At 48.0% G+C, this 10,501-nt stretch overlaps 4 protein-coding genes and 1 pseudogene across 4 annotated transcripts; all 5 read left to right on the top strand.

Annotated features, from left to right (window-relative positions):
• The first annotated feature begins 4 nt into the window (after positions 1-4).
• LOC148640856 (uncharacterized) lies at positions 5-997 on the top strand. Its single transcript, XM_088619048.1, has 2 exons — positions 5-139; positions 342-997. Exons 1-2 carry the CDS (start codon positions 22-24, stop codon positions 926-928), a joined length of 705 nt encoding a protein of 234 aa, XP_088475174.1. The 5' UTR covers positions 5-21; the 3' UTR covers positions 929-997.
• Positions 998-2,029: 1,032 nt separating this feature from the next.
• Positions 2,030-2,587, top strand: LOC148640855 (histone H2B 1/2). Its single transcript, XM_088619593.1, has one exon. The coding sequence runs from the start codon at positions 2,045-2,047 to the stop codon at positions 2,417-2,419; it is 375 nt and encodes a 124-aa protein (XP_088475719.1). The 5' UTR covers positions 2,030-2,044; the 3' UTR covers positions 2,420-2,587.
• A 2,856-nt stretch (positions 2,588-5,443) lies between these two features.
• On the top strand, positions 5,444-6,265 carry LOC148640854 (histone H1 pseudogene; annotated as a pseudogene).
• Positions 6,266-7,038: 773 nt separating this feature from the next.
• On the top strand, positions 7,039-8,130 carry LOC148640853 (histone H2A). The gene has a single exon (XM_088619064.1). The coding sequence runs from the start codon at positions 7,173-7,175 to the stop codon at positions 7,557-7,559; it is 387 nt and encodes a 128-aa protein (XP_088475190.1). The 5' UTR covers positions 7,039-7,172; the 3' UTR covers positions 7,560-8,130.
• A 302-nt stretch (positions 8,131-8,432) lies between these two features.
• Positions 8,433-8,843, top strand: LOC148640852 (histone H3). Its single transcript, XM_088620116.1, has one exon. It carries the CDS (start codon positions 8,433-8,435, stop codon positions 8,841-8,843), a length of 411 nt encoding a protein of 136 aa, XP_088476242.1.
• The last annotated feature ends 1,658 nt before the right edge of the window (positions 8,844-10,501 follow it).

Here is a 10,501-nt window from a genome sequence, read left to right as displayed (position 1 = left end):
TGACGCTTTTCCAGAAACACTATGTCCGGGAGGGAGCCGGGCGGCCGGGGACTCGGCAAGGCCGGAGCCAAGCGCCTCGGCCGGCTGCTCAAGAAGGCGCTGCGGGACGAAGGCCCGGAGGCCGCCGGCGCCGCTCCCAGTCAGTGTGACCCCCCCCATCCCAGCCGGCCGCCCCTGAGCACGGCTGAAATAAACAAAACACCCGCGCCTCTCGCTGTCATTTTAATTCATTATGATGCCGTGGTGTTCCGTCACAGCGCCTGTGCAGTTTTGGAAAGAGTGAAAACGATGTCTAGACACCGCCCTCTCGCCTAATGTCGTTCTCACTTCCTTTTTGCCAGAAACCGCGGTCGGCGGGTTGAAGAACAAGAGGCCGGCGGCGGCGGCTGGCGCCCAGGCCGGGAAGAGAGGGAGCGGCGGCGGCGGCAGCGTCTCCGCGCTCATCCTCCGGGTGGTGGCCGCGTCGAAGCAGCGGGGCGGCCTGTGCATGGCGGAGCTGAGGAAGGTCCTGGCGTCCGGCGGCTACGACGTGGAGAGGAACGACACGCGGGTCGCCGCGGCGGTCAGGGGCCTGGTGCGGCGGGAGACGCTGGTGCAGACCGGGGGCAGAGGCGCGACGGGCTCCTTCGCGCTCAACCCGGCCAGGGAGAGGAGGGCGAAGCCGGCAGCGGCGGCGGCGACGGAGCGGGCACGGAAAGCCGCGAAGCGGGGGGCGGAGGGAGACAGACAGGCCACCGCAAAGACTAAGCCGGCGGGGCGTCATGGCAGAACCAACAAGCCGGCCGGAGCCGCGGGCAAGGTGCCCACCGGGCAGAAACCCACGAAGGTCGCAGACAGGCGAGGCGCTGATAAGGGCAAGAGCCCAGCTGTGAAAGGCAGGGCGGCGAAGAAGGCGCCCAGAAAACCGGCTCCGAAAAAGAGGCGTTAAAACGGAAAGGTTTTTGATTTTATATGAGTGAATCAACAAATAAACGGGCTAAGCAGCTTTAAATGATAACTTCAAGAGTTCCGGTGTATTTATCCCCTACACATCCTTTATCATGCACACAATTAAAAAAAAAAAATTAAATGCAGATGAATTCTTACATGTATGACAAAATATATCAGGTGACTTGATTGAGGATTGTGTCCCACTTAAAGGATGTACTGTTGGTTTGCATATCAGCCTTTATTTTTTAAAGTGAAAAGGAAAATCTTTGCAGTGGTACCTAGATTGCATTTCATATGAATTAGATTAATGCTGTTAAGACCATCTGCGTTTAGCGGAGCAGAAATACATATCAGTGGAACGATAGTTAATTTTAGACCTTAAATAAAAACTATTAATACATGAATTGGTACTTTTTATTTTATTGACTTAAAAAAAAGTTGATTGAGTTGAGTTGATAGTGAAGATCTTTTAAAATAGGTTAGTGTATAAGCGCACTCCCCAATAACAAAAGTCCTTTTTTCTCCCATGAAAATTAAATTATTTTTGGATTTGCTTCAAAACAATCAGCTCTTATGATGATCGAACTATCTCAGTCACAAATATGAGAAAATATAAGGCGACTGAATCGTGAGATTTAAAAACAAAATACACAATTAGAGGTCAGGGCTGTTAGTGCACCTCGGAGCGCAAACCGCAGCAAAGTTGCTGTCCTAGTAGCTTGGAATCAGAGCGAGCGGGCTTTTGACTCCCAAGTTTGCACAAATCGCACAGTTTACGCTGAGCACATTGTTTTCTAGGATAGGGGATATAAACGACATGAGAGTCGGATTTCAGAAAATCTGCACGTAGTGCAAAACGGATCACACGGCCCTTTGTTCCTGAGTGCTCGGGCGGAGGAGAGAGAGAGGCGCCTGGAGTCAGAGCGAGCGGCTCAGGCGCTCAGCCGTTTGAATTTCATTGGCGCAGAGCGCAGCCAATAGGAGAGCAGATCTCTCGCTGACCAATGAGCCTCCTTCTCAGCTGAGCGAGATGATTTGCATACAGCCGCTATAAATAGGGGGCTGCAGGAGGCGTGAGTTTCATCATTGTGTACGCAGTACGTAATTTGAGAAGATGCCTGAACCAGCGAAATCCGCTCCCAAGAAGGGCTCTAAGAAAGCCGTGACCAAGACGGCCGGGAAGGGCGGCAAAAAGCGCAGAAAGACCAGGAAGGAGAGCTACGCCATCTACGTGTACAAGGTGCTGAAGCAGGTGCACCCGGACACCGGCATCTCGTCGAAGGCCATGGGCATCATGAACTCGTTCGTCAGCGACATCTTCGAGCGCATCGCCGGCGAGGCCTCCCGCCTGGCGCACTACAACAAGCGCTCCACCATCACCTCCCGGGAGATCCAGACCGCCGTGCGCCTGCTGCTGCCCGGAGAGCTGGCCAAGCACGCCGTGTCCGAGGGCACCAAGGCCGTCACCAAGTACACCAGCTCCAAGTAAACTCGACCCGTCCGTCCCGGATCAACGAACCCAAAGGCTCTTTTAAGAGCCACCCACAGAGTCCGTAAAAGAGCGATCATGATTTCTTCCTTCTTGCTTAAAACCGTGGAAGTAGACAATTTAGTGCAATGGCACTAAAATAATTTGGATTTGATTGATTTAGTAAAACATTTATTTCCCACTTGGTTCTTTAAGCAATATCGTATAATTCTCGCTTGTCGTTCCGATGTGCTTAAATTCGAGAAGCTTGTTAGGATGCTTAAAATTGTCCATCAGTCTGCTGTTTACTTCCCCCAATTCTGTGTAAAGTGTATCCTGTGCTCGATTCAAATTCACCCTGACTTTAATCACACACAGCTTCTCTTCTGACCAAGTGGCTGTAAGCGGCTAACCGCTGTTTCAAATTATTCAAGTGTACCTCGCCAAGTTAAGTGCTGGACAGGTTCGATAGAAAAGTATCTCCCTGTTTGTAAGGCTACAGCTCAACCAGGACAAGGCTCAGGGAGCAGAGACCACAGCTGTCCAGCAGAGGGAGCAGGAGAGAAGGAATCGTTTCTCTTAAAAAGCCCATAATAAAGAAAGCAGAGGTTCTTGACCTTTACTGCAGCCACTTAGACCTAAAAACTTCTTACCCCTTATCAAAAATCTCTAAAGAAGGTCAGTTCTTTAAACCCGATGCATATCGTAATTATGAAATGAGAGAGAATGAAATATAGGTAAGATCAAGAATGCATGAAAAAATATACAGTCCAAGGTCTGAAGAAACAACGTATTTGTACTGATGTGCCTGTGCTTAATCTGTGTTTTTGATTTAGAAGCAACCGGGGTTAAAAGAATGTAGTCATTGCAACTGATTTATATCAAATCTGAAAGAAGGACGTTGTTCTTATATACAACAGAACTCTCTTCAGGATACTTTATTAATCCCCTGAGGGAAATTGCAGTGCACCAGCAGACTGGCACTGTTACCACAGGACAATGTAACGAATGATACAATAATACAACAATACAGTAAGTATAGTAAGTGAGAAGTGCAGTAAAACCTTTTAAAAATGGAGTATATAGAATTGCTCACATTACAGGAGATGTAAGACAAACCAGAATGTACAGTATACAAAAAGATATATTGCACATTATAAATATATTACACAAAGCATATATTGCACACAAATCAGTTGGAAAGAGGAAAACCAGCTGTAAACAGAGAAATTCATTTTCATTCCCAAAAACAGGTCAATGTTGCCCCTGCCCAGACACACAGTGGAGGAGTTGCACAGTCTGATGGCAGAAGGCAGGAAATTACCCCCTATAGCGCCCCCTGTCGCATGTGGTTGGATCAGCCTACTGCTGAACGTGTTCTTCGTTCTCACAAGCATGTCATAGAGGGGATGGGAGACGTTGTCCATGATGGCCATTAATTTGGACACCATTCACCTTTCAGCCACTACCTCCAGGTGGTCCAGGTTAGAACTTGTTCTTTTGATAAGCTTTTCAGCCAGTTAGCATAGAATCATAGAAGACAGTAAATTGATAGGTAGATAGTCGCTAATAGACACAGATCTCATTGTGTTGTGTCTAGAGACTTGTTTGGACAACTTGCACCATTCACCCACAACTCTTTGGGTAAAGCTGATTAAAAAAAAATGCTTGTTAGGTGTATGTAATATACACACCAGCTGAAGCAGTTTGGTGTTTATGAGTAACGAACTGTAACAAAATTAACCTGTAGCAAGACTGAAGAATTAATGAGAACAATAAGAAACCAGTGAGAACAGACCCCCTCCACATGGCAGTGGAATGTGAGATTAAAGAGACAGGAGTCAGTCTGAAGAAATAAAGAGAATTGTGTATAAAAGAACCGGCAATTAACTAAGTACAAGAACTCAGGCTGTTTCAACTCAGCTGTGTGGATACTTTAGTATTAGTGTAGATATTCTATTTGATTAATATTATCAAGATAGGTTTCAAAATAAAGCGTCTGAAACTGCTGCCTCGCAGGTCTTGATTTTAATTCGGGATGGAAGAATCCTTCTGTATGGAGTCTGCATGTCTCCAGCCTAGTGCCCTGTTCCTGTTGAATTGGTATTAGACCTACCGTGAGCCCCAGAGACAAACTAATTAATTTAAATGTCTGGGGAATGGACGGGCGTTCACACCAGCCAGATGAAAGAAAATAAAACTAAGCATTTGAAAATTCGCTTTTTTCTGCCCGTCTTGTACGAGCAGTAATATCACGGGCTTTCTGCTAACTGTCTCCTCCCGAGAAGCTGGGACGATGCTGAAGGATCTGGAGGAACTGCAATCCGAAGTAACAGGTTTAGAAAGAGCTTCAGGAATGTTGGTATTGACGGTAGAGAGTTGCAGTCTTTACTAAAGCCCCGTTGAAGAATCGCCTTTGAAGGAAGTGATTTGGAAATTTATGAGATAAACAAAGTGTCAGAATACGCGTGTACAGCATTTTATAAAAGCGTATCGGTGAAAAAACTCGAAATACTCCGAATTTCACAGGGATAAAACGGTCTAGTTTGACAAAACTTGTCCGTCTCCTTCTTAGAAACAGCGAGTCCGGGAGTGTGCTAATAACACTGAACATAGAGCAAAATAAATCATCCGTTTTAAATAATTCAGAATTCACTTTTATTGTGTTACATGACCGTCGGCCTCGGCAGTATTATCTAAACATTGTTTTTATCTTTACTGAGGGTTTAAGTACATTTATTCTAGAAATAGACGACAAAGTGCCGGGTGAGCACCGCCTTTCGTGAGCTCTGTTGTTGGAGTTTGGGCAATTCTGTCAAAATTACTGTACAGAAAAACCTGTAACTCAACTGCATATTAAAGACCAGGGGGTTTCCTCTGCATTTTGCATCTCTTGTACTCGTTTCTGTGTATTTTTGAGGATTACGGGGCAGTTTTGTGCGGGGAGAAAACACAAGTGCGAGCGGGCTGTGCGGAGCGGAGCTGCAGCAGCAGCGGTTGAGTCTCCACGGTTCTCATGCGGCCTTGAAGTTCCGCCCTGCGCGCGGAGCCGCAGACAGTCCGACAGCAGACAGAGACGCAGCGATGGCAGAAGAAGTCGCTCCGGCCCCCGCCGCCGCGCCGGCCAAGGCGCCCAAGAAGAAGAGCGCCGCCAAGCCCAAGAAAGCGGGCCCCAGCGTGGGAGAGCTCATCCTGCAGGCCGTGTCCGCCTCCAAGGAGCGGAGCGGCGTGTCCCTGGCCGCCCTGAAGAAGTCCCTGGCGGCCGGCGGCTACGACGTGGAGAAGAACAACTCCCGCGTCAAGCTGGCCATCAAGAGCCTGGTGACCAAGGGCACCCTGGTGCAGACCAAGGGCACCGGCGCCTCGGGCTCCTTCAAGCTCAACAAGAAGCAGGCGGAGACCAAGCCCAAGCCCGTGAAGAAAGCCGCCGCCGCCGCCAAAGCCAAGAAGCCGGCGGCCAAGAAACCCGCAGCGGCTAAGAAGCCAGCGGCCGCCAAGAAGTCTCCCAAGAAGGCGGCGACCAAGAAGCCAGCGGCCGCCAAGAAGTCGCCCAAGAAAGCCGCGAAGCCCGCAGCGGCCAAGAAGGCGACCAAGAGCCCCAAGAAGGCCAAGAAGCCAGCGGCGCCTAAGAAGGCAAAGAGCCCGAAGAAAGCCAAGGCAGCGAAGCCCAAGGTGGCCAAACCCAAGACGGCCAAAGCTAAGAAAGCGGCTCCCAAGAAGAAGTGAGCGATCGACCCTCGAGTTAATTTCCTACAAACCCAAAGGCTCTTCTAAGAGCCACCAGCCCTTCCGAGAGAGAGCGCAGACTTTCCCTTTTCACCGCTTGAAAGCGCCGGTTCGCTCGATATGGGGGGAATAGTTATTTTACACAATGGGGGGTATTGAATTTTAGCGGTTAAAGTATCATTTTTTCTTGAAATTGAAACTGAAATGCGATATTTAGTCGAATTGGGTAAAATATTGAACATGTAAATTCTGTTGTAAATAATGGGTGCATAGGGAAGGTTTTGTAGAATTAGAAGGGGGGCTTTTCGTTAAGAAAGGAGCTTTCTAATCGTCACTGAACTACGCAGCGACTCCTTGTATCTCATCACCAACAATGATTTTAGTTGAGGCGAAATGTTACATTGTTACATTGCACGTAGGTTTTCATTCGTGACTGCTAGTCTCGCAGCTATAGCGGACATTTGAAAAGGCGTAACGTGACAGATGTGTCACTCTAATAGCGACAATGGTGACTTTTCAATATCGAGCCCTCGCAGGCGGGTGATCCAGATTCTTTTGGGAGTTGAGCTTAATTCCACTCAAGGTAGCGTGGTTACTGAGAGTCAGACGGTGGTGAAATTCACTAAAATATAAATTGTTTAAAGCATGAAAATTACCGATTAAGCAATGTGTTTTGCACATTGTTGTCTTTCTTTTCTTATGCAACTGTATTTTTTTTACCACTTACCGTCCAAGAGCTAGCTAAATAGCATTTCGCTATTCCATTTACCTGTGTATGAGAATAATGATAATAAGCTTGAAATTGAAAAACAAATATCTGTCCTCACTCGGCAGCAGAGCCGCGCTCTGTGTTCAGAGTCCGAATTTCCCTCCTGCCTGTTGATTGGTGGAGACCGAGAGCGCTGGTTGGCAACACTGATCTCTGATTGGGTGGAGAGCTTGTTCCGGTCCAACCAATCAAATTGAGCCGCGACTATTCAAAACCGGGGCGGCAGACAGCTTGTATTCATTATTCACAGATTTTTACGGACGAGCTTGACAGCGCAAGATGAGCGGCAGAGGAAAGACCGGCGGTAAGGCCAGAGCCAAGGCCAAGACTCGCTCTTCCAGGGCCGGACTGCAGTTCCCTGTGGGCCGTGTCCACCGGCTGCTGCGCAAGGGAAACTATGCCGAGCGGGTCGGCGCCGGAGCCCCGGTGTATCTGGCCGCGGTGCTGGAGTACCTGACCGCCGAGATCCTGGAGCTGGCTGGCAACGCCGCCCGGGACAACAAGAAGACCCGCATCATCCCCCGGCACCTGCAGCTGGCCGTCCGCAACGACGAGGAGCTGAACAAGCTGCTGGGCGGCGTGACCATCGCGCAGGGCGGCGTGCTGCCCAACATCCAGGCGGTGCTGCTGCCCAAGAAGACCGAGAAGCCGGCCAAGAGCAAGTAAACAGCCCGGCAGAGACCTCCGACTGATCCCGAACCCAAAGGCTCTTTTAAGAGCCACCCACAGCCTTTTAAAAAGAGCGATTTCTGTTTTTCATTTGTATAATTGCAGCATTTACGGGAAGTTTTCTTGAAAAAGAGGGAGATCAGTTTTTCTTGGCGAAGTAATTGCGATTGGAATACAAAGAGAAAGATCAGAATCGCACACAGCCAGAACGGAAGAGTAATGCATCTCCTCCCAATCTAGTTTACATAACTACTGTATTGCTGTTTTTACCATTATAAAGTCGGACACAGCGAAGTTGGGCCCGATAGACTTACAGTTATATTGCAGTTTCGTTCGTGACTAAGTCGTGCAGCTAGACTGTTCGTCCCTGGATGATATAAATGCTTCGTGCACACCGGATCTCCCCTTTTTACTTTCTCACATTACTATCACAACGAGCTGAAGTCCCCCCTTCCAGCATCTCATTCATACTGTCCGCTGGCTCCCAGAGTCTTTTCTGTTTCATACGTGCTGCTTCAGAATTTCTGTGGCTAAGTGTGAAAATAGACAACTTATGAGAATCATTCGGCCTCGTTCACATACAAATACATTTTCGCTTAGCTAAGGCGTATTACGAGAAGGGACACTGGGGTGTCGGGTTAACTGGTTTGGTGGAAACGTGTGTAAAATGTGGGGACGCTCAGAGGAAGAGCGAGGAGTGTCTGAGCTGCGCGCTCGTTTTCAAACTGTCCAATCAGTGAATTACAGCCCCCCTCCTCCTTCACCCCCCTGTACCTTTCAGCCAATCAGGACGGGGCTGCCTGCGCATATAAACCCGAGTGCGGGCTGCTGCTCTCAGTACAGTGCTGATTGTGAAGAGCAGCGAGGAAGATGGCGAGAACCAAGCAGACCGCTCGCAAGTCCACCGGCGGCAAGGCGCCCAGGAAGCAGCTGGCCACCAAGGCTGCCCGCAAGAGCGCCCCCGCCACCGGCGGCGTGAAGAAGCCCCACCGCTACAGGCCCGGCACCGTGGCTCTGCGGGAGATCCGCCGCTACCAGAAGTCCACCGAGCTGCTGATCCGCAAGCTGCCCTTCCAGCGCCTGGTGAGAGAGATCGCCCAGGACTTCAAGACCGACCTGCGCTTCCAGAGCTCCGCCGTCATGGCTCTGCAGGAGGCCAGCGAGGCTTACCTGGTGGGGCTCTTCGAGGACACCAACCTGTGCGCCATCCACGCCAAGAGGGTGACCATCATGCCCAAAGACATCCAGCTGGCCCGCCGCATCCGCGGGGAGCGCGCTTAGACACGGACCGCCTGCTGCAGCATCTTTTCCCTTGAACACAAAGGCTCTTTTAAGAGCCACCACAACACTCGAGAGGGTTACATTATTCCATTAGTCTGTAGGAGGCACAATTCTTGTTTGGTTAGCTGATAAGTGTAACTCGTAACCATTTTCTGCCCCTCGTGTAACAGCCCATTAAAAGTTTTTTAATGCATGAGAGTATTTTAATGATAGAAGAGCGATTGGCATTCAAACCCCTCCCTTACACTACTGTTTATTTTCGGAGTTCGGTGTCTGTTCACAATTAAGCAACAGCACGCTTACTGGTCCCTCCATCGCTCTTCATTTCACCCCAGAAGAAGCATTTGTACTGTAGTACAGATCTGTGAGGACCACTGTATAGAGATTTCAATGACATGATTAAGGAACGTTTATACAGTTACTTTAAGTGGAACATTTCCTTTCAAGCGTTTTAAAAGACGACCTTGTATAAAACATTTTTGTTTTTTTTAACGGCTGGATTGTTTATTCAATTATTCAAAACGGGTGGAGAACGAAATATGTACTGCTACAACGATGAATGCCTTTTGTCAGTTATTCATGACCCTCATACACAGTAGTACACTACATTTTCCTTTCCGAATTCTGTTTTTGTATTGGAATTAGATCGATTATAATCTACACGGGAATACAAGAACGACTGGCATTAATCCCCTTACAATTTCTTTTATTAAAATTTTATTTTGTGGTCCGTCCACCGCTCCTATTTCGCCCCAGAAAAAGCATTTATACTGCAGTACAGATCTGTGAGGACCACTGTGCTCACTAGCCATGAACCTCAGACAGTACATGTGATAGAGATTTCAATGACATGATTTAAGAACTTTTCTACAGTTACTTTAGGAGGAACGTTTCCTTTTCAGCGTCTTAAAAGACGTCCTTATATAAAACATTTTTGAACTTTTTAACAGCTGGATTTTTTATTCAATGATACAAAAGGGGTGGAGAACCAAATATGTACTGCTACAACGATGAATGCCTTTTGTCAGTTGTTCATGACCCTCATACACAGGTGCATTGTGTTGTTTTTTTACCACTTACCGTCTAAGGGCTAGCTTAATAGCATTTCGCTATTCCATTTACCTGTGTATCAGAATAATGATGATAAGCGCCAAGCGCCAGGGCCGCACCCTGTACGCCTTCGGAGGCTAAACAGGAGCGGAGCTTCACTATCGGACCCGACCCCGACGTATAAACCCAAAGGCTCTTTTTAGAGCCACCCACGTTTTCAGAAAATAAGGAGCTGAAATCTGTTTTGTGAATATAGAAGGGGTTTGTCCTTTGAATGTCTACACCGAAAAGCAAGGAAACAAACGTTTTCTTCTAATTTTGTGCTTCTTTAGTTAATAAGCGTAAGTGCTTATTATAAGACATACATTTTATGAGTGTTCCTAGAAATGCGTTCAACATGGTCGAAAATCGCAATTAAGCCATGAGATCAGATTGGGGTTCACGCATGTATTATGGCTTTTAAGAGGCTTTCTTCTGCTTCATTTGCAAAGAGCCATTCTCCAAAATGTTGGTTTCTAGAAAGGGTTCTTGTGCTCAGACTAATTTGAAACCAGTGCCGAAATGCTCTTGGCTGTTAAAGAGTGAATATCGCCATAACTGCTTTTGAC

This window comes from Lepisosteus platostomus, chromosome 25 (assembly GCF_059453375.1).
Source record: "Lepisosteus platostomus isolate fLepPlt1 chromosome 25, fLepPlt1.hap1, whole genome shotgun sequence".
NCBI classification, from domain to species: domain Eukaryota; kingdom Metazoa; phylum Chordata; class Actinopteri; order Semionotiformes; family Lepisosteidae; genus Lepisosteus; species Lepisosteus platostomus.
Note: the sequence above shows the minus strand (reverse complement) of the source record. Positions and strands in the feature narration are given on the sequence as shown.

Excerpts from the sequence above, each read along its gene's own strand:
- LOC148640853 (XM_088619064.1), top strand. The coding sequence starts at position 7,173 with ATGAGCGGCAGAGGAAAGACCGGCGGTAAGGCCAGAGCCAAGGCCAAG.
- LOC148640852 (XM_088620116.1), top strand. The coding sequence starts at position 8,433 with ATGGCGAGAACCAAGCAGACCGCTCGCAAGTCCACCGGCGGCAAGGCG.
- LOC148640855 (XM_088619593.1), top strand. The coding sequence starts at position 2,045 with ATGCCTGAACCAGCGAAATCCGCTCCCAAGAAGGGCTCTAAGAAAGCC.
- LOC148640856 (XM_088619048.1), top strand. The coding sequence starts at position 22 with ATGTCCGGGAGGGAGCCGGGCGGCCGGGGACTCGGCAAGGCCGGAGCC. Across the intron at positions 140-341 it reads GGCCGCCGGCGCCGCTCCCA|AAACCGCGGTCGGCGGGTTG; the intron begins GTCAGTGTGACC and ends CCTTTTTGCCAG.